We start from the raw sequence: 24,300 nt of genomic DNA, 5'->3' as shown, positions 1-24,300 counted from the left end.
CTACCATCAGATTGTCTTGAATTTAATACCTAATATTATAATATTTCGACTCAGATATCCACATAGTAATGCTACAAAGGTCATAAATATGATTTGATGCAATATAATACACTTTTTATGTTGAAGTAAGCCAAATGTTTTATATATTAATATATATATATATATATATATATATATATATGTCTTAAATATATATTGTTTCCTATTGACAATCTATTTTTTCGTTTCGAATAGGCTGTCGGGTAAAGGATATAATTCCATGCAGTAATGGTGTCTTACCGTTAGGTTATGTTGTCATAGTTGTTCTGTTAATCAGTTCAAATATCAAATAAGTCTATCTGTGTCTTATCAGGTTATATACTTTTTATGACATGTGTTCTAGTAAAATAACAATAAGACAAGATAAGTCTTGTTTTCAACAATACCATTTACAAATTTTCATATTTATAATCATGGAAAATCAATATGTGTATATGTCTGTAAATTTACTTAAACAACATTAAACAACCTAATTACAATTGTTATTATATTTGCGTTACAATGTCATGCATTAGTGTCCGTTCTTTAATGTAAAAATCTTTTGTTTTTGTTTTAACAATTCCTCTTCAATGTTGTTTTATATTGTTGAATGTATATTGTATGTATATCCAGACAAACAATTTGAGCATATTATACTAGTATTAAAATACAAACACCTTAGTTGTACAATTAAAATCTCTTAAGTATTGGTAAATGTATTATAATTATATTCCTGGCATCTAAATACGTAATTAACAGATATATAATAATTAATTATTGATAAGACTTGGTTGATTCACATAGTCAATTCTAATAACTTTTATTTGACAGTTCTAACATTATTTATTTATTTTTGAACCATGTTTATTATCGACTATTATTTGCTTGCATGTAATATTTGTGTTAAGCTGTATCTTAGAAGTTTGAATATTAACATTGTCATAACCCTTTTCCACTCATTGTGTACATATATGTATCTGTATAATATGTTGTCTTGGGCCGGAGGCCTTTATCAATTAAATAAATTGAATTTAATTGAATTTAATTGTATGTTTTTCAGTATTGACATAGCCCACAATACACCAGACATAGTTGGAGAAGTGGACGTCATCTCCCATGCTGCTGTAAGTTGGTTTTGTACATAAAAGCATTAAAGTAGTTTGGAATCAATTCAACTACTGCTATGTCCTGCTTAAAGGCATGTACTATTGATCAAAAGCAGGAGTGAAGTCTTAATTTTTGGACTGTAAAATTAAATGATCCACCCACTACCATGATATCACTTAGACGGTCAGACCTGTATAAGGATTTTAAGTGTGGTATTTTTTTTATTGTATGAGATATTATGGTTGGTACCTTGCAGCAACAACTGAATTGTAGCTTGTTTGTTTTAGTCTAGGTATTGTCTTAGCCTTCATTGGGTGTCAGCATCCTTGTAGTGCAAGAACGATAACCATGACCATAACTCAAAAGCCGCTGAAAATATTTTGATGATTTTTCCAGAAACATTTGGGCAGCTGATGACGTTGCATTCAATATTTGTTGGGTTATGCACCTTTTTGACTGAAAACAATTTAAAGACAAGTGTTGGCTATCTCTCAGTGACCCTCTCGTTCTTTATAAATTCATTGATGAGGCAGGTTTTTATTTTGTCCACTATTTTGAATATCTTAAAGAATATCAAGAAGCTGTTGAAGATTCCGTTTGAGAAGTCGCACGTGAGCATGATGGTGCACCGAGTCGGGAAGACACTTCTGCTGGATGAGTTTGATATTCACAAACAGCTTCTCAGGACTGAACAGGTATAAATAGTTACATGTTGAGGGATAGGTAAGTAAGTCTGAATTTTATTCCTTTTAGATTTGAAGAATTATTGTGACATTTGTTTATTTACACACTGAGTCTGTCAAGCATTTCGTCCTGGTCCATGATAACTCTATGTGATAAGAACAGTAAATTTACACTTCTCCCATGTACAAGAAAATCGAATAAAAATATCTAAAAGGATAAAGAATTGATTTGAAAGAAAAAGTTTATCTGGTGACAAAAACATAATATAGAGTTGGGTGCAAAAAGTCGTGATCACAGAAAATGATACTTTTACTTGTGGCTGAGCCACTCATAAAGAAATTTGCTGACTGTAATCACTCAGTAAATAAAATTTGATTTTACACTTTTATAATTACCTATTTTTGTTTGTAGAGGAAATAGATTTATTTAAACATTTCACCCTTGGCATCTTCCTGAATTTTTACAAAACCTTATTTCTTTTGTAGAATGAGTGGGGCTGGTTGAGAAGGTTTTACTACGAATGTGTGCTGCGAGACCTGCATCATAATGTAAGTACTGAAGTATACAATGGATAGAACATGATTGTTCTCCCTGGAATACGATTATTTTTTTACATACTATAGATGGTAATAATGGACTTGGAATAAATTGTGTCAATTTGGTTCTTTCCCGATTGTTCAGAACTTTTTTAAAGTTAACAACGATGCTGATTTTCACCTTGTTAACTTTAACAAAATTCTCATTATTTTTCCCCATGTATTATATATCTTAGGGTAATATCTACAGTAAAATTTGGTTAAAAAAAGCAACATTGTACAGAGAGTGAGATAATTCATGTTAAAAGTCTTAGATGCTAGGGACATATGCACAAAACTAAATAATCACAAAAGAATTAAGAAGGAATCTGTGCAGCATATACCTATGTCTCACTTCTGATGTGTGAGATATTTTTGTTCACAACATCATCCAGGTACAGGTATGTGTACATAGTACATGTTTAGAAAGAGATGTAAGATGGCAGGAACAAACACATAAGGAAAGCAATTTTGTGCATTTCATTAAGCATACAAGTTTAAAGAAAAAAAGGATTCACAGAATTTAGATGTCTGGTAAGCTCAGTGTTTATTGCACTTGCTTCTCACCAAGGCGACCCAGGTTTGATTCCCAGCCGGTCAAGTTAGTTTTCTCCGGGTACTCCAGTTTCCCCCACAACACAAGACCACACTCTCATGCAACATTGTGGTAACGAGAGTGACTTAGTATATATTATCATAACTTTCTTCACAATAGTTCCAAAATATATATGGATTAAACCAAAGAATTCTTTTCAACTCAGTTATGTGTTAATTTTCACTTCAGTTTAAGATCCACTGTTCTATTGTAGACATCAAGGTAGATAACAATGTTAAATCAAAACAATAAAGAGTTGCTTACCTTTAACTGTAAATAGTGTAATATCTTCATTTTACATGTCATTGTGGAGAAAAATTAACAAAATAGTGTAAAATGTGTACCCCAAAGTTTGGGCACTCTGTTGTGATGCAGAACACATTAACATTTAAATTATTTGATTCAATCTGTGTTATAATAATGATCAAACTATTTTCTTTGCAGATGAAGTGCGTGCCTCGGCCAAGTAAAAGACGAGACAGTCTCCAAAATAGGAACATGTACTCCAAATTCCTGTACCACAGGTATATTATAATTTGATAACACTGAGGCTAACTATTAAAGAAATATTACACACCACTGAGGATCATATGACATTTTAAGAAACTGTCAGTCAGCCAGCCCCCAAAGGAGTATACGGACCAAGGCGTTAGCCAAAGTCTGTTCACCTTCAGGGACTGACTGGCCGGTCTTTATAATGCCATATGGACCAAAGTGTTGTGTGATATTTTTTATGTTATAGCGAACACTTTATATTACCATTCAATATTTTTAAAGCACTTTTGATGTGTTTGATTGAACAAAGCAAATAATGTTTACTTGCATAAATTGTTAGCCCTTCTGAAAATTGCAAGCAGCACTCACCAGTTTTATGCCGTCATCGGTCCATATGATATAACATCAGCGGTCCATTTGATATTTTGGCGAGGACCGGACTGGCCAAAAATATGATCAAGACTACTGACGTCATAAAAACTGGATCAGTGATATACAGACTAGTCAACTTTATATACACAAAGTAGGGACACATTTATGTAAGGTATGATTTAATTAAATAGAAGTATTGTACATGAAAGAAAGTCTGTGTTTAAATAAATTATTAGTTGATTACAAGACAAAAGGATCGTCTTCTCCATGCATGAAATTTATTTGTACCACAATGATGAATGATTGTCCTGGGAAAGACTTTTATGAATTAGTATGTTGTTCTTGTATTATCTTATATCCTTGACAGATCTTCAAAACACATTTGCCCCACTGTAAGTCACCTCCATAACATTCATACGAAATTATTGTTGAACTTTTCATTGAATATCAACCTTGTTTTACTACTTTAAAAATACTTAAGTTTGCTTGGATATTTTTTTTGTTGAAAAGGGACATGTTCGCACGTAATGATTGTTGATTTTTCATTTAGAAAACAGTTTTAATTAGATAACATTGGTTGTTTTTTGTTACTTTTTGTAATAATTGTAAATTTGTGCATTTATCATACCACAAAAATTGGACATCCCCAAAAATATTTTTTGTCACTGTACATTTCAGCGTGTGCGATACAGAAAGTGATGTTTCCGTGGCAGCGACCAATCGCATGTTGACGAGGGATGACCTGTCTCTTATACCAGACCCCCTGCCAAAGGTATATTGATTGTTCGAAACTTGTTAACTTAAAAATAAGATGATCTTATCTTAAAAATGAATACTTTTAAAAGATTGTCTTAGTAAATCTCATCTTCTTTTGTTTGCAGCCACGAGGCAGTCAAACATCAAGAGATGTATTGTGGACATTTGAAGACATTAAAATGTTGATTGGTACTGATCTGCCCGTCTTCAGAGATGAAAGCTATTATGTTAGTTTACGACTGAGGTAATATGAATACATTTCAAGCTAATATTTTAGTACGGGGAAAACAGAAATTTTCAGGCCTAGTACTGGAAATGCAAGTTTGTTATGCCATTACAATACTTTGATAAATTAAAATTTACATGCAATTAAAATCAATTTTGAGTTTTAAGAATTTGTTTGAAAACTTATCAAAATGACAATGTCTGATTATTTCTGAATATTAACTATCCTTTTAGTCAAATTCTCAATTTCTTATAAAAAAAATCTCTTACTATACCCTACAAGAAGGCAGTCCACTCCTATACACAGGGTACAGAAGGTACAGCTCTCTATATGCTTAACAAATATTGCTCTCCCTAATCCAATTTATGACCGATTTGCGCAATAGAGTCAGAGGTGTTTTATGAGAGTGGTGGACCTCTTCCATTTCAATACTTCACCTGCTCAAATATTATTTACCTCGCAGGGATATGAAGACACCAATCAATGTTCTCACTGGCCTGGACTACTGGCTTGATAATCTCATGTGTAACGTGCCTGAGGTTGCCATGTGCTTCCATATAGAAGGTATCGTTAAGGTATGTTCTTATATTTTATCTTGTCTGTTGCCGAAGAAATGGTTATGGTTGTGATATGGTGTTTTTAGCAGTGTTGGTGTCATTGTGCAAAAGCCTTGGGCATAACTAAAACAATGTTCAAGATATTGGACATTAACATATTCAGCAAGGCCTATCACTCTAGCTTGAGTTATTATTTTGAGTATAAAAAGCAGCTGTTGGCGTTCACTGCTCAGCGGTCTTGTTTTTGAAATGGCTCTCTTGGACAGTAAAACAGTTGTGAATAATGTCTCGTACCATAAATGGGGAGACATATTGTTTTTGTTGTTTGTCCATCTTGTCCAAGCCGCTCTTTATATATATAACGTCTAATGTTGGTGGGGCATGGGGGGGGGATATCTGTTTTTGTTTCCAAAAAACAATTATCTTGTTCAAGTCTATTTAATGCCTTTCTTTGGCTTTGATATGTTAGTTACTAATATAATAAGCACCATTTAGATGCTCTTTGAATGACATGATGGTTTCGTACTTCTTTAACAGTTAAACAAAACAGTGTATCGATCTGTCCTTCCTTGACGTCAAACAGACATCCTTATTTTCCTCTCTTTTGGGTACTGCTAAATCATTTATATATTCGTTGGCATGAATTTCTTGGTTCCATTTTCGTGGGTACATAAATTCATGGTTTTTCATTTTTGAAAAAAAAAATGAAAGTGCAATCATCCTAAATAGTCTGTATAATCTGCATGCGCTGGGCATGTGATTTCAGTCTTCTACGTCACACTGTTTATGGGACTCGCTATAGTGGTATGACATGCCAATAAGTGCATATAACCATGTCAATTATCCATTTAATTGGAAACTAAGGTCATAAAAGAAGATGCAAAGAATTTTGCAATCTGTGAAAACACCGAGAAGGTGCGTATATTTGAGTAAGTTATTTCACTTTCTTGAAAGTTTTCCACAACTACACATCAAATATTAACTGTCTTTAAGTACATTTTAAGAATCTTCATAAAATCATAAGTCTTACGGTACATTGAAATCCCCATAGCACTTCGGGCATGGTTGAAAATAGGTACAGCTGAGACGCGGGCTCCGGGAAAATCCTTGTATTGCGCATACCTGGGTATTACTCATTTTAAAAGCATACAACTCATTGCAAATGCAAAGTGCATTCTTTACCAATGATTTTCTTTTGGCCGCTCAGTAACCTCCAATGTAATCGATTAAATATTTCATTAAAGAAAGAAATCGAGTACCGACCTCAGTTCAGAATCTACTAGAGTATGTATATAACATGGCAATTGAAAAAGAATAAAGGGTCTATATCTCATGGGATCTTGAATTCGTGGATCATCCAAACCACAAAAAATAACTCAATGCTTGTCTTAATAAAAGCAGTTGCTCTGAAACTTTCAGAAATGGATGATAATAAAGGTATGAAAATTGAAAAATGATATACAGTGGAAAATGATATACAGTGGAAAATGATATGCAGTCAAAACCCATTTGAAGGCAAAGTCATCAGGACCACGAGATATACTTCATTATACTTCGATATACCATGATATGATGAACATTTGACATATCAGAAACTGAAGCAATGACATCTAAATCCGCCATTGAACCTGTTGAATATTTTTCCATCGTAAAAAAAGCAATATTGTCATTGAGGAACAAAAATGATCTTCGTTTTAATTAAAATGATGTTTGTTGATAAATGAATGTAAACCCATGCATAAATGTATTATTTGCATAAAAGTTGGCACTTATGCACCAGTCAGTTGTAACCACGGCTCCCCCAGGTGCGGGGAATAGCGGGGACTTTGACTATTGGTCCAGCCAACCCCGGCTAAAATCCCCGCCCTCCGGGGACGAACAGATGGTAAAATCCCCGCCAAATGCCCCCGCACCCCAGGGACCCTAGGTAAGGCCCATTCCCCGCTATATTTAAAGCGAAGACAAAACCACCGCATTCACCCGGCACTGCGGGGCCACCTGAAAGGTAAAAACACGGCCCATTTCCCCGGCTATCCCCTGTATACCCCCGGACCTGGGGGGGGCCATGGTTACAATTGACTGGTGCATAAATTAAATACATTGAAACAAGAACATATTATACATGTGTATAATAAACAATTGCATATACATGTATGATAGCACATTCACAAACTTCCATCACAAAGTTCAATATATGTGTTTATAAAGGTTTAGAAAAAGTCTGTGATGCCTGTTGATGCCGAAACATTGCAGAGAAATTTTCCTGTGCGGTATTTTTCCATGCAGTCAAACCTCCCCATGATGTTGTAGGATTCCCTTCTGCGTTTCAAGAAACACACCGAGTGTTTCACATGCTGCATCACAGTTTCTGGTTTCATAACTACTGTACTGAAGTTATTCACACTTCACAATTATCCACTAAACTATAACAGTTTCTTGACCATCAAACCAAATTAGCGACTGGCCACAAACTGTCATTGAAAATATCTGACCTCTGAAGACTGAAATATCTCTTTTATATAAATATTTTTTTACATAAACCACATTGTTTTGCATATAAAAGAGGGGAAAAAATCTAGACCTTGTACATGATGGTTGACATATCGAGAAAAATATTTCGAGAAATATACATAATTGATATCAACTTTATGGGTTTCAAATGCATTTCTTTAACATATTGCATTATTTAATTGCATATAAATGAGAGACATTCTTTTGAGATATATGAAATATATCAAATGCCCCGATGCCAAGAGTAATTGTATGAATATTCATCATAATTAATACTTAAGTTACACAAAACTATATTAACATAAATAATCCCATTATATGATAATGATTCAAAGGCCTGTCACACACTACTGATATGCCGCGAAAGAGCCAGATGGAGCCGATGTGCTACGGATATCTCAACTTTTCTGTCACTGTCGTTATACTGCGCCGATGCCGTTGTTCTACCAATGTCCCACCGTTGACCTGAGCTATAGTGGAGTGATATGGTTGCACCCCCATTTTGCTACCAATGTGGTACTGCTGACTTGAGCTATATAAGTAGAGTGATACCGTTGTGATGCTGTTGTACTAACAATGTACGGGATCACATTGCAAAAAAACTGTAGAACATCGTTAGTACATCTACCATACAATCAGAATAGTACACATTGATGGATCCGGAGAGCAGCTGTTCAATAATGGGGCTCTACCGACATAAATGAAGCCATACCAGAGTACTGATGTTAAACTGCCATTGCATTCCCGATGTTCGCTCCAGTAGTGCTGCCGTACTTGTACCGATCCCCGAAAACTGCTAATTTTGTGCTCTGGCTAGGTGTGACAGGCCCTTTAGTTTTGAGAGATACTACAGTTATTTTCATTTTATTCTATTTCAAATGTCCACAAACTCTGCAGTCAAACCTCTTAAACATATGTATATAATTGTTATGTTTTTCCTTACTAATGATACGCTTAATATTTTTGTTTTTTTTCAGCAATATGAAATAATAAAGACAGAAGACATACCTGACCTGGAGAATTCCAAGTTTGATCCTCAGTCGGTGACAGACATTGCTAAAAACATTCTGTCTTTCCTGAAAAATAACGCTACTAAAGAGGGACACACTTACTGGCTGTATAAAGGTAGGATTTTACTTTGGATAATTGCAGGAAATTGGCTCCTACTGTGACACCAGTGCAATTAGCAGAAGATGCACAGCAGGCTCCAAATTCTCAAAACTTCTTAAGCCTATTTAGAAAGCAGTTAAAGGTTTATCACTCAAAATTTATGTTTGTTATATAAGTGTTTGTATTGATTTTGAATAAGAGTGCATCTTTAAGTTGTAGAACATAGGACACAATCCTTAATAAGATGGCCTGATTAACTACAGCTGTAGAACGTATGATACAACCCTAAATAAGATGGCCTGATTAACTTCAGCTTTAGAACATATGATACAACCCTAAATAAAATGGCCTGATTAACTACAGCTTTAGAACGTATGATACAACCTTAAATAAGATGGCCTGATTAACTACAGCTTTAGAACATAGGACACAATCCTTAATAAGATGGCCTGATTAACTACAACTTTAGAACATAGGACACAACCCTAAATAAGATGGCCTGATTAACTACAGCTTTAGAACATATGATACAACCCTAAATAAGATTGCCTGATTAACTACAGCTTTAGAACGTATGATACAACCCTAAATAAGATGGCCTGATTAACTACAGCTTTAGAACATATGATACAACCCTAAATAAGATGGCCTGATTAACTACAGCTTTAGAACATATGATACAACCCTAAATAAGATGGCCTGATTAACTACAACTTTAGAACATATGACACCCTAAATAAGATGGCCTGATTAACTACAACTTTAGAACATATGATACAACCCTAAATAAGATGGCCTGATTAACTACAGCTTTAGAACATATGATACAACCCTAAATAAGATGGCCTGATTAACTACAGCTTTAGAACATATGATACAACCCTAAATAAGATGGCCTGATTAACTACAGCTTTAGAACATATGATACAACCCTAAATAAAATGGCCTGATTAACTACAGCTTTAGAACATATGATACAACCCTAAATAAGATGGCCTGATTAACTACAGCTTTAGAACATATGATACAACCCTAAATAAGATGGCCTGATTAACTACAGCCTTAGAACGTAGGACACAACCCTTAATAAGATGGCCTGATTAACTACAGCTTTAGAACATATGATACAACCCTAAATAAGATGGCCTGATTAACTTCAGCTTTAGAACGTAGGACACCACCCTTAATGAGATGGCCTGATTAACTACAGCTTTAGAACGTAGGACACCACCCTTAATAAGATGGCCTGATTAACTACAGCTACTACAGCTGTATAACATATGACACAACCCTTAATAAGATGGCCTGATTAACTACAGCTTTAGAACGTAGGACACCCCCCTTAATAAGATGGCCTGATTAACTACAGCTACTACAGCTGTAGAACATAGGACACAACCCTTAATAAGATGGCCTGATTAACTACAGCTTTAGAACGTAGGACACCACCCTTAATAAGATGGCCTGATTAACTACAGCTTTAGAACGTAGGACACCACCCTTAATAAGATGGCCTGATTAACTACAGCTTTAGAACGTAGGACACAACCCTTAATAAGATGGCCTGATTAACTACAGCTTTAGAACGTAGGACACAACCCTTAATAAGATGGCCTGATTAACTACAGCTTTAGAACGTAGGACACCCCCCTTAATAAGATGGCCTGATTAACTACAGCTACTACAGCTGTAGAACATAGGACACAACCCTTAATAAGATGGCCTGATTAACTACAGCTTTAGAACGTAGGACACCACCCTTAATAAGATGGCCTGATTAACTACAGCTTTAGAACGTAGGACACCACCCTAAATAAGATGGCCTGATTAACTACAGCTTTAGAACGTAGGACACAACCCTTAATAAGATGGCCTGATTAACTACAGCTTTAGAACGTAGGACACAACCCTTAATAAGATGGCCTGATTAACTACAGCTTCAGAACGTAGGACACAACCCTAAATAAGATGGCCTGATTAACTACAGCTGTAGAACATAGGACACAACCCTTAATAAGATGGCCTGATTAACTACAGCTTTAGAACGTAGGACACAACCCTTAATAAGATGGCCTGATTAACTACAGCTTTAGAACGTAGGACACCACCCTTAATAAGATGGCCTGATTAACTACAGCTACTACAGCTGTAGAACATAAGACACAACCCTAAATAAAATGGCCTGATTAACTACAGCTGTAGAACGTAGGACACAACCCTTAATACGATGGCCTGATTAACTACAGCTACTACAGCTGTAGAACATATGACACAACCCTAAATAAGATGGCCTGATTAACTACAGCTGTAGAACATAGGACACAACCCTTAATAAGATGGCCTGATTAACTTCAGCTTTAGAACATAGGACACAACCCTTAATAAGATGGCCTGATTAACTTCAGCTTTAGAACATATGATACAACCCTAAATAAGATGGCCTGATTAACTACAGCTTTAGAACATATGATACAACGCTAAATAAAATGGCCTGATTAACTACAGCTTTAGAACATATGATACAACCCTAAATAAGATGGCCTGATTAACTACAGCTTTAGAACATAGGACACAACCCTTAATAAGATGGCCTGGTTAACTACAGCTTTAGAACCTATGATTCAACTGCTGATAAGATGGCTACCTGAATGGAAAATTGCATTAAAATATTTTTAGATTGAACTTTAATTTGTTTATGTAGTTGGTTAAGTAAAATAAAATGATCAGATAAAATGATCTTGGTATGGGCTGTATTTTGACCCTGCGTTATAGGATTTTTAAATAACTTGCCAGGAAAGTTCACCATGATGTTCACCATGCTGAGGCGTAGTGTCACAGGTTCCATGTATTGTTCAAACTCCATGTTATTCTGTGTTGTAATTGCATGGAAGATTATTATATCTCCCCCAATGAATGGGGGAGATATTTTGTTTTTGCCCTGTCCGCCAGTCAGTGAGTCCATACGTCATACTTTTCCGCTCAATATCTTGAGAATGCTAATACCCAGGAACTTCATATGTGGTATGCAGGTTGGTCAGTTTTTGACCTTCGGGTGAATTTTTCTTTGTTGGCCACCATTCTTTACGTCACACTTAATTCTGCTCACTAACTAAAGAACGCTTGGACCCAGGAATTTTATACTTTGCCAGGAACTTCGTACTAAGCAGGTTAGTCATGACCAGTAGATGACCCATATGTTTGTTCGGCTTGAGTCCAAGAGAACAAATTTCATGTCAATCATTGATTATTTCTCACTTTTGACCACACAATGGGGGAGACAAGTGCTTTTTCAAAAAAGCAATCTCTAGTTATGTCTGTATCTGCTGCTTTTTTAATGAGAGAGACATGTCAACATTTGGCATCTAGCTGTGTTTATTTATTTACCAAATAAATAATATAGTTATAGTGCCTTATAAAATAGGGTTGGCATGGAAAATGTTACTGTATCATTATTTTTATTTGGCTTAAATGCCTAGTTTAATGGCCTAGTTTAAGGAATGTTTGGCATGACAATCCCCTGCTGCGCATCTCTTGCTAATTGCACTGGTGTCACAGTTTTCATTGGCTGAGGGCCATTTAGGGTCCATTTATATAGTAAAACCTCCAAAACTGCACAGCAGGTCCTCAAATCAGAGATCTTATAAGACGGCACCAGGCAATTAGATCAAGATCAATACACAGAGGTTGTGAACTATACACCAATGGGGGGGGGGGGCTTACTTATAGAAGGCTTTAACTAGGCCTTTAAGTGATCATCCCATTCTTGACTTTTTAAGGAACAAAAACTTGACATTCATTTATAACTGTGAAGATAGCATTCTGGATTTCATTAATATAACAGTTACTAAAGGATTCTAAACCCACGTGTATCTAAAATGTGACATTAAGCCATGGATGTTAACAACAATGCACTTTTTTGGCGTCCCATGGGTCTGATGTATATATATATATATGTGACATTCATTTTGTAAAACTGTGAAGGTGATGTTTCAGATTTCATAAGAAAATGTACCTTTCAGTTCTGTTTATATCTTGTGCGTCATTGAAACAAAAAAACTTATAAATATTATCAATATCTCTGGCATATTTGTTATGGAAAATTTCTCAAGACTTCACAAGTACAAGTTATTCCTGGAGGAGGTATGAATTGGTGCAAATTCTATTTCCCCAAATAAGTGTTAGTCATAAAGGCCAACTTTTGCTCTTCACCTGAGTACTAAACTCATTGATTTTCCTACAAATTTTTTATACTAACTACTTGCATCAATTGTCCTTTCTGGTAACTCTTTAATCTGCCCCTGAAAAAACTTTATACAGGAGAGTTAGTCCCCAGAAGCAGAAAAGTTGTAATTTAAACACTATGCTTCAATCTAAAATGGCTTGTTTTGGTGGAGCCAATGTTTCTTGTATAATTATATGTATTTAAAGAAAGAAATATGCAATGAAAATTAGCTACACCCAACAAGCCGAAATTGAAGCATGGCATGTGAAATATAACTTTTCTGCTTCTGGGGACCAAATCTTCTGGATCAAGGGTCTTCAGCGGTAGATTTGAACGAGTTATTGGAATGGACTATAGGATGTATTATTTAAATTAATGCGAGCATAATTCCTGCCTGTGAGTTTTTTGCTCTGGACTCATGGCTTTAAAATATGTGAGTCTGAAAGAATCATCCAAGCAGCATTAAAGGAGAATAAGCAGAATACTCATTAATGTTTTGTAAAACACACTCTTCTTTATGATATAAATCAAAATTAAATGTGGCAAATCATTAGAGTTGTTAAAACTAAAATACTGCCAGCTGGAACCCTTCAACAAATGTAGATATATGTGCTCAAATATTGTCTTTGAAGTCCACCATTATGAAAAGCCTTAGTTAAATGCAACAAAAGGCTTGATTATCCCACAGTTTTTGTTAGAGTCCTTGTGGGCGAAAGGCTGTGTTGTGAGTTTTCTAAGATCAATTTACTGTATCAGCTTGGGTTCGCTCCCCACTTGTATCAGCTTGGGTTCGCTCCCCACTTGTATCAGCTTGGGTTCGCTCCCCACTTGTATCAGCTTGGGTTCGCTCCCCACTTGTATCAGCTTGGGTTCGCTCCCCACTTGTATCAGCTTGGGTTCGCTCCCCACTTGTATCAGCTTGGGTTCGCTCCCCACTTGTATCAGCTTGGGTTCGCTCCCCACTTGTATCAGCTTGGGTTCGCTCCCCACTTGTATCAGCTTGGGTTCGCTCCCCACTTGTATCAGCTTGGGTTCGCTCCCCACTTGTATCAGCTTGTTTTGTTTTTTTAAGTTTATTTTTTTATATTTTTTTCTGCACTTTCAGAATCAAAGAGTAAAATAATTATATTTTTATTGTTTTCAGATGCATTACTGTGAACAAATATTTTTGGTCCAAAAACATGAGAGAGTACCTTTAAATCATGAATCCAATTTAATCATGATTCCAATCTTCAGGTACCAATGATGATGTAGTTAAGCTTTATGACCTGACTGCCCTGTGTGGTGACGAGCGAGGCCCTTCTGAGCAGAACCCATTCACTGTGCCGCTAGGTATGCTGCTGTACCGAGTAGCCAGAAATATGTGGACAAACCAGACCCCACGGAAGGCCTCACTCATGAGAACCCTGCTAGAAAACTGCCTCATTCTACTCGACGGAACACAACATCCCCAGGTATTATGCATGGTTTTGGCTGGTTTTATAAAAGTCTCTGTTTACAGGCCTTCTGACAACCAGTCCCCTCATAGAGCTAACAATACTAAATACGTTATCTTGATTAAGCAATGTTTACAGGAACTATTTGACATCAACATTGAACTAAAATTTCTATGCTTCAGTAAACAGCACTATATGGTGAAATGTAGAAAATTTCAGAGCTGTTCAGGTGCACTGGAATGATATCATCGAGTCCATTGAGGGCTTTTTAATGTCACTGGGATGATAACCTCCAGGCCCCAATTTCTCGAAACTTCTTAAGTCCCTTATAACAGGATTAAGGTAATCTTACTATTTTTGTTGTTCTATAAAATGTGTTATATTTACTTCTTCAGGAATTTTTAGAAACTATGTAGGAAAAATCTGTATGATTACCAGAATAAACCATTTTTCATTTATCAAAATCCATTTTCAGTATGTATTTTGGCTTATTGAAATAAGCGACTTAAGCCTGTTAAGCAAAAGAAGTTTCGAGAAATTGGGGCCAGTTGCCTAAGGGCTATTCAATGTCTGGGATGATAACATTTAGTTGTCGAAGGGCAGTCGTCTAAAGGCTATTCCTTAGCATCCAGTTGTCTGAGGGCTATTCCTTGTCTCTGAAATGATAACTTCCAGTCGTCTGAGGGCTATTCCTTGCCTCTAGGATGATAACATCCAATCGTCGAAGGGCTATTCCTTGTCACTGGGATGATATCATCCAGTCGTCTGAGGGCTATTCCTTGTCTCTGGGATGATAACATCCAGTCGTCTGAAGGCTATTCCTCGTCAATGGGATGATAACATCCAATCGTCTGAGGGCTATTCCTCGTCACTTGGATGATAACATCCAGTTGTCTGAGGGCTTTTTCTTGTCACTTGAAATGATAACAACCAGTTGTCTGAGGGTTATTCCTTGTCTCTGGAATGATAACATCCAGTTGTCTGAGGACTATTCCTTTTCTCTGGTATGATAACATCCAGTCGTCTGAGGGCTATTCCTTGTCACTGAAATGATAACATCCAGTCGTCTGAGGGCTATTCCTTGTCACTGACATTATAACATCCAGTCGTCTGAGGGCTATTCAATGTCACTGGGCTGTTCAAGACTACTATAGTGATAACCTCCAATCATTGGGACTGTTCAAGGCAACTGTAGTGATAGCTTCCTATCATAAGGGTTGTTCAAGGCCACTGTAGTAATAACCTCAAATCATTAGGGCTGTTTAATACCACTGAAAAGATAACCTCCAATCAAAAGGGCTGTTCAAGGCATCTGTAGTAATAAACTTCAATCAGTAGAGCTGTTTAAGGCTTCCATAGTTATAACCTCAAATCATTAGGGCTGATCAAGGCCACTGTAGTGATAACCTCAAATCGTTAGGGCTTTTCAAGACCACCGTAGTGATAACGTCCAATCAAAAGGGCTGTTCAAGGCATCTGTAGTAATAAACTTCAATCAGTAGGGCTGTTCAAGGCTTCCATAGTGATAACCTCAAATAATTAGGGCTGATCAAGGCCACTGTAGTGATAACCTCAAATAATTAGGGCTGATCAAGGCCACTGTACTGATAACCTCCAATAAGGCCATAAACTCTTAACTATTAAGGCTGTTCAAAGTCACTAGAATGATAACATCCAGTCATTTCAGGGCTGTTCAAGGCCACTGGAATAATAAACTCTTACTACAGTCAAAACAGGTTGGCTCATATTCACATGGTTCGAATTCCTCGTTGGCTCAAACTAGATGTAAAGGACCGATTTCTTAATACTGAAGGTAAACGTTTCCGCTTGGCGCGAATTTTCCAAGGCTCGAGGTATTATCGCCGGTCCCTGGGAGTTCCAGTGAACAGGGTTCGACTATATTAAAGCTGTTCAAGGTCACTAAAATGATAACTTCCTGTAATTTCAAGGCTGTTTCAGGCCACTGGAATAATAAACTCTAACTATTAGGGCTGTTCAAAGTCACTTGAAAGATAACATCCAGTCATTTCAGGGCTGTTCAAGGCCACTGGAATAATAAACTCTAACTATTAGGGCTGTTCAAAGTCACTTGAAAGATAACATCCAGTCATTTCAGGGCTCTTCATGGTCCCTGTTATGATAACATGAATGCATTTCAGGCTTGTTCTAAGTCACTGGAATAATATCCCCAATCATAACATGTGTTCAAGGTCAATGTAATGATAACATCCAATCATTTCAGGTGTGCACATCAGCCTCGTACCTTCTGTCAGACCTGTATGTTCCTGACAGTTCTCTGGATGATGATTGGTCGTTGCCAGGCAGCTCCTCTGAGGAAAACAGTGATGAGGAGTCGCAGCAGGTAAGATAAATAATGTAGATGGCTCAATTATGTCCGAGTTTTTATCACCTTTACTTTGGTGAATTTCTTAGTGTGCGAATTAAAAACCCAGTGAAATATTAATTAACCATGTTTGCCATGACGTCATGATTTAATTAACCATGTTTGCCATGACGTCATGATTTAATTAACCATGTTTGCCATGACGTCATGATTTAATTAACCATGTTTGCCATGACGTCATGATTTAATTAACCATGTTTGCCATGACGTCATGATTTAATTAACCATGTTTGCCATGACGTCATGATTTAATTAACCATGTTTGCCATGACGTCATGATTTAATTAACCATGTTTGCCATGACGTCATGATTTAATTAACCATGTTTGCCATGACGTCATGATTTAATTAACCATGTTTGCCATGACGTCGTGATTTAATTAACCACGTTTGCCATGACTTCATGATTTAATTAACCACGTTTGCCATGACGTCATGATTTAACCATGTTTGCCATGACGTCGTGATTTAATTAACCACGTTTGCCATGACTTCATGATTTTTAAACCATGCAAATTCGGCAAACTTAATATTTATGAATTATAGAAGACATATTGAACTTAAACAATCTATAATTTTTTATTAGTTAGTATCCATGTGGACATGCATGGTCTATTTCTTGAACTGGGTATTTTTTGTGATTCTCCTAACTTAGAAGCCATGCCTACTTTGCCTCAGAAAAAAAGAAAATTGAGTTTTTTCGAAATTTTTAGCTCGACTATTCGAAGAATAGGTGGGCTATACTACTCGCGTTAGCGTCGGCGTCCGGTTAAAGTTTTAGGGCAAGTTGGGATTTTTTCTTATAAGTCCAATACCTTACATTCAATTGACTTAATACTTCACGCAGTTGTTCAGGGCTATCACATAACTCCTTTTTATTCTTTACACAGATTATGGCCCCTGATTGTCTATGGAACTTAGGTTAAAGTTTTAGGGCAAGTTGGGATATTTATTAATAACTTCTATATCCTTTGTTCAATTGACTTAATACTTCACACAGTTGTTCAGGACCATCACACAATGAGGTTACATAACTCCATACTATCATAACTACAAGTTATGGCCCCTGATTGACTTAGGTTAAAGTTTTAGGGCAGGTTAAAGTTTTAAGGCAAGTTGGGATTTTCACTTAAAACTCCAATACCATTCATTCAATTGACTTAATACTTCACACAGATGTTCAGAGCCATTACATAATGAGGTTAGATAACTCCATATTATCTTTTATACAAATTATGGCCTCTGATTGACTATGGAATTAGGTTAAAGTTTTAGGGCAGGTTGGGATATTGTTTAATAACTTCTATACCCTTCATTCAATTGTCTTAATACTTAACACAATTATTCAGGACCATCACCAAATGAGGTTACATAACTCCATATCCTTAATACAAGTTATGGCCCCTGATTGACTTAGGTTAAAGTTTTAGGCAAGTAAAAAGAAAGGGCAAGTTGGGATTTTAATAAAAAAAACTTCTATAGCATTCATTAAATGCACTGAATAAAATTCAAAATTATTTACGACCAGAAACATAACTCCGTTTTAAGCCTAAATACAAATTATGGCCCTTTTTTTTTTTTTTTTTAATTTCCTTTGAAAGACATATTTTTATATTCTTAACCACATTTTCATAATGGGAAATCAAGTTATTTGAATGACTTGCGTCATTGTTTGGGCGGGCTTGTGGGAGGGCAGCATCAAACTCACCTTATGTATCGAATAATTTTAGTTAGGTTTGACATAAAGAGACCAAACTTGGTATTATTACATCGTAATTGTATTCTAAGTCAAAGCGGCGTAGTGGAGCGTGCTGTCTTACGACGGCTCTTGTTTTTTATATAATGTAAAGGATGAATAAATATCAAAAACAATGATTCTTATAAAGGTTACCATTTTTAATTTGAAACAAACGTGCAGAAAACACAGTATTTCTACCTGATGAGATGAGATGAGAGTTGATCACTGTAGATCTTTTAGGACCCACCAGTCATTAATTATTTGTGCATTTTCATCTATTATTTCAATACACAGTTACAATCTTGTTATCAGTAATAATATTTTCCATAAATGCATTATTAACCCATTTCATGGCTTATCAGTTATTGGAAAATACCCAGATATTCAAGGTATCATATCTAACTGGGTCTCAGAATGAAATGGGTTAAGTAAGTAGCTAAAGGTTATCACGCAAAAATTATGTTTGTTATACATGTTTATGTATTGATTTTAAATATGAGTGTCACTTTAAATTATTTGACTTGAGAATTGTTGAGAATTTAATTCTGTAAATTATTGCCTCTTTAAATGTTGTAGGACGTGGACAATTCTGGGGATTCAGGAACTCACAGTGTGGATGTGAAAGTTTTATCCAAGAGAGGCAGTGTGTCAAGGGCAAAGGAATTGACTCGCCTCAAACCCTTCAACGAGACAGCAGAGGAAAGATGTACAGAGGCCACCAAGTTCATTCAAATGGTATGTCCATAAGGCAACTATAAATTAGTTGCTAGTTTTTCACCACCACCCGCCCCCTCTTTTTTCCGCCTGTTAAATTTTATTGACTGAAATAAAAATGTTCAACTAGAATCTGTGAATTCAGAAATCAGCGGTGAAACAGTCATCTAAGAAAAACAATATGTCACCCCCCGCCCCTATTTAAAAGAATGTGGATGGAAATCTAGCAATTTATTTATATTGGCCTTAGCAATTAAATTGTCGAAAATTGGTCGTTTGTCTCCATAGTGAGTGATACCCTATTCATGTTTTAAAAATCGATATAAGCTAATAGTAATAAGATGTAACATATATTCTTAAATACTTATAGCAAGTATGTCTTGCATTGAAAAATCAACTTACCAAATTTTTAACCCATAACAAAAAAGTAAATCTCATTAACCCTGTCAAAGGTCAGGAATGGCATGGAGAGGGGCAGTCCCAATTGTTATGAAGAAATTGACAAATGACAATACAAGTTTTAACAAATATATTATTTACATAAATTACAATAAATAGAGATCTTCTTATGTACTATGGTTGAATGTCACTACTGCCACACTGTTACGCTGTTACCAGTCTACCACTCCACTATCTCAATCTCCCGCTTACGTAAACGTCACACAGACGTCACCCGGATGTCGACAACGGCGTCACACAGACACCACATAGACGCATCGACGTCACACAGACGCCGACCGCAGGAAATACAGGCGTCACTTAGACGTCAACACTGACGTCACTCGGAGGCCAATCCAATACACGTCCCGACTCTCGACGTCCACGATAGGATATATCAACGCCCACCTAGGCGTATCCGTCCTCAGCACCAGCCTGTGTTACCGGTACAAACACGAGGTCCACTGACATCCCGCCCTGTTAGCGTCCGGAAGCTCAACTACGTTGAAAACGTCCTCTGACGTCATGAGCCCCAAAACGTCAATGTAACCGTAACGTGGCAACCATAGCAAACGATGTTCTGCTGTTTACGTATAACCCTGGTATCAGGTGTTAATAATACTTAGTATTAATGCACATTCATTCCCCAACAGCTTTTCGGCTGCATAACTGCAGACGTGGCAGTTCCGTCCGTCCACCCAGAGAATGTTACACGTCTGTCTTGGTCAAAAACCTGTTCCCAACTAACTAGAGAATTACACACCCAAAACATGTACAAATTATGATGACGTAAAAATAGTCAGAGCAGTGAAAATTGGTCAAGTGTTACCATATCGTGTCGATACAATACTACCTAATGATTGATTTTAAATCAATGTTTAAACTAGTACAAGCAAATTGTATTAAATAATAATACCATAGTATAAATGTAAAAAGAGATTTGTGACAAACCCAAGATTCTCCAATATGAGTGCTATTGATTCTTGTTTCCAAAAACTTATTATAGCTTACAGTAAACAGATGTAAGATATACTCTTCATATTAATAGCAAGTATCTTGCATTGGAAAATCAACTTACCAAATTTTTAACCCATAACGAAAATAAAAGACACTCATGACCCTTATCAAGAGTAAAAATTACAATAACCCAAGATTCTTCTTGCCATTTATCAAAAAACATTTTTCATCTGCCAGTAGCAACTAAATGGGTTTATACTAATTTATGTTTGTGTGATTGTAAAGGCATCTGTAAGATGATATGAATCAACCTCGGGTCTATTTCCTGGGCAGAAACCAGGACGGTGTCCTCTTTGAGAGGCCATGAAAAAGTACCATATGGTGGGAATCAAACTTACAACCTCTTGGGTTTGAGGTGGACATCTATATTACTAGACCTCTCTCATCCTTAGCAACTAAGTTTACGATACTAAATGCACTATTCCCTAATCAATATGTTTTAAGTCCTTTATTTTCAAATCAATGCTTGAAAGAAATGACCCCTCTAATTATTTGGGGTAAACAGTTATGGATTTTGTCTGATTTTCAATCCCTATTGTTCATCCTGAGGCTCAAAAGCATTCTATCTGCTCTTATTTGTGAGGAAACTTCAAACTTCTTCGCTTTCATAGCTCTATATTTAAGTCTAACCTATTTTACTTAAAGTGCACAGCATTCAATTTGTCATACAGGTAAATTTGTTTCTTTTTCCGGTGCACAAAAGCGTTCTTTCTGCTCTTTTTTGTAATGCAACTTCTTTGCTTTCATAGCTCCATATTTAAGTCTAACCTATTTTACTTTAAAAAGTGCACAGCAATCATTTTGTCATATCCGTCAGTTTGTTATCCTTTTTCCAGTGCTTACCTTGTTTATTTGTAAAACATGGTGTTGATGAAGCTGTGACCAACCAAAAAGTCCAGACTTATTGCCCTTTATATCGGTCAAAACAATCAGCTTGAGGCAGCGTGATATCTTAGTAACAACACTACCAGAAAAAAACAATTTTCAGTCCTTTTTTTACCATATATAAGCTTTTACCTTGTTAATTTGTGAGTCAGGCATTCATCACATAGTTTTTCTGAAGCTGTGACAACCAAAAATCTTGACTTTGAATACCTGCCAATTTTTTTACAACAGAAAAATGTTTAAGCTTGGAACAATGTAACCTCATTAAGATATGGCTGAATATACTAATTTAATATATACAAGAAAACCCCGCTGGAAAACCCAATATTCTCTGATACATCCCACATTCAAAGTCATTAAATACATTCCATGTGAAAAACATACTTTATAATCCCCTAAAACCGTGAGTGAAAATGTTCTCAGCATCCAGTTTGACTATTCCTGTGTCTAAGATTTCTCCAAAGTTAGTAAATATATTGAGACTAACATTGACTCATTCAAATATTACCCTATCTTTATGCCTTGTAAAATGTTTATAAGTACTAAGAATACAACCTACATTTACAACCAATGAAATTACAATCATTGGGAACTATTCTTAATCATTCAGAATTTCAACTTCAGCTGGTGTACACTGCCACTCATCAAATACACAATCCCTGCATCAGATTTTGCTTTGACAATATATCTGCCTTTGAGATTAATTTCTAAGTCAGTTAGATGACATGAATTAAAATCTTAATGATTAAGAAGGGCTCATTAGCTACCCTCACTCCACCTATTCTTAATCATTAAGATTTTAACTCATGTCATCTAACTATTACTTCAGTTTTTTGTTTAGTTTTTCAAGATTAAATATTGTGGTGTTATAACACTTTAACCTTGACCATAACAAAACTATTCAAAACATTCAACTCAAACTTGGTACACATGTTGCAAGAGATGATGTGTGCAGCAAGGCCCATAACTCTTGCTTTAATAATTATTGAGTTATGCCCCTTATTCAAATGTAGAAAGATACAACAGTTGAGTGTTGGCAATTTTAACAGCACTTTTTTATAATGTTACAATCACCAATATGGTGTACATTTCAGGGCCTGTCTTACTTGCGACGGGATCTTGATCTTGGAACCCACAAACGTTCTTCCTTGGTAGAAGAACAAGCCAAGTGCAACAGCGATGAAGCCATACCTCTCCATTACGAACCAATCCGGAAAAACGAGAAGAATGCCAATAAAAACACCAAAACACACACCGCCGACCCTGACACTAAATATGAGGTCAAAGTTGACCTTGACCTTCAGATGACCTCTGTGACACCAGACAGTGAGGTCAGGGATCGAAAGCAAGATCAAAGTTGGCATGTTTTGTCAAAAGGACTTCTATTCAGAAAAGCGGCTTTCACTTTTTCTGCACTAGCAAAACAAGCATTGGGCAGTAACAATCTATTGGACTTGCTCAAGTTCCTGAAATTGGCCTTTTCTTGTTTTGGTAAGTATGGCTGTCTTATGTTACCAGTAATGCTTAGCTTGCATAGAGTAGATAATTAAGCTAAATATTAATGTACAGTACACTCAACAAGTTAGACTCTTTTTTTGTTTTCCTCTTGATTTTTGCTTTCGTGGCCAATACATTAAAATAATCAACTGTCCGCATTCCTCGGAGTTTTGATTTTTAGGCCCTTGGAGGCTGAACAGTCGACTGAAGAATTATGATCACGGTGTTCAAAAGAGGGGTTACTCTGCAAAACCTGATAAGAAACTGTGTTTACATTAACTTTATTTAAATCAATCACCTTTTATTTCTACTGTTAATCATAATGTCTGTTATTGTTTTTCGTTGTCTCGCTGGATGTCAGTTGTCGAATGATGATACATAGAGAATTGGATACTTTTTGCAAAAAAATATTGAAACGTAAAAACTTGTTACTTACTCGCAATTTTTCATAACAACATATTAAAAGATCTTAATTTAAACGATGAATCATAGCATTCCGTAATACACTCGTAACGCTCAATAAAAAGCTCATAACTTGCTTGTATTTATCGGTGGTTACTTATCGTGTATTCTTGCCGTCAATACATCGCAATAAACTGTAAATTATTCATTAGTACTTGTTACCACTCTTAAATTGCTCATTTAAGTAACCAAATCACAAGGATCCGTGTACTTTTTTGAATTTGTGTTTTAAGTAAGGATTTATAAGAAAATCCGTGTAAGTGAAGGTAGCATTAGATACCATATACATGTGTTTCTAGACAAACCACGTACATGATTTTAAAAACTCTCCTTCATTACATGTGAATGTTATACATTGAAACGGTAGTTTTGAATAACGGCTGTTCCCAGACAGTATCAGACTGATTCGCTATTAAAGGCTCTGGTCCAACATTTTTATTTGAGTCAATAAAATTTAAGAGGCAGCGGAAAAAAGAGGGGG

At 36.0% G+C, this 24,300-nt stretch overlaps 1 protein-coding gene across 2 annotated transcripts in view; it reads left to right on the top strand.

Moving 5' to 3' along the window:
- LOC128212420 (erythroid differentiation-related factor 1-like) overlaps positions 1-24,300 on the top strand; it is a 47,627-nt gene that overhangs the window by 5,600 nt on the left and 17,727 nt on the right. Inside the window, exons 3-14 of one of the 2 annotated variants that reach the window (XM_052917879.1) lie at positions 1,079-1,142; positions 1,695-1,820; positions 2,295-2,357; positions 3,424-3,503; positions 4,525-4,618; positions 4,728-4,846; positions 5,292-5,403; positions 8,874-9,021; positions 14,465-14,682; positions 16,907-17,026; positions 19,383-19,541; positions 22,955-23,351. In XM_052917879.1, the coding sequence (XP_052773839.1) occupies positions 1,079-1,142; positions 1,695-1,820; positions 2,295-2,357; positions 3,424-3,503; positions 4,525-4,618; positions 4,728-4,846; positions 5,292-5,403; positions 8,874-9,021; positions 14,465-14,682; positions 16,907-17,026; positions 19,383-19,541; positions 22,955-23,351 (1,700 nt within the window). Of the gene's footprint in view, positions 1-1,078; positions 1,143-1,694; positions 1,821-2,294; positions 2,358-3,423; positions 3,504-3,848; positions 3,998-4,524; positions 4,619-4,727; positions 4,847-5,291; positions 5,404-8,873; positions 9,022-14,464; positions 14,683-16,906; positions 17,027-19,382; positions 19,542-22,954; positions 23,352-24,300 lie in introns of those variants that run through there. The other variant, XM_052917880.1, reaches the window with a different exon arrangement.

Source organism: Mya arenaria, chromosome 12 (genome assembly GCF_026914265.1).
Source record: "Mya arenaria isolate MELC-2E11 chromosome 12, ASM2691426v1".
In the NCBI taxonomy this organism is placed as follows: Eukaryota; Metazoa; Mollusca; class Bivalvia; order Myida; family Myidae; genus Mya; species Mya arenaria.
Note: the sequence above shows the minus strand (reverse complement) of the source record. Positions and strands in the feature narration are given on the sequence as shown.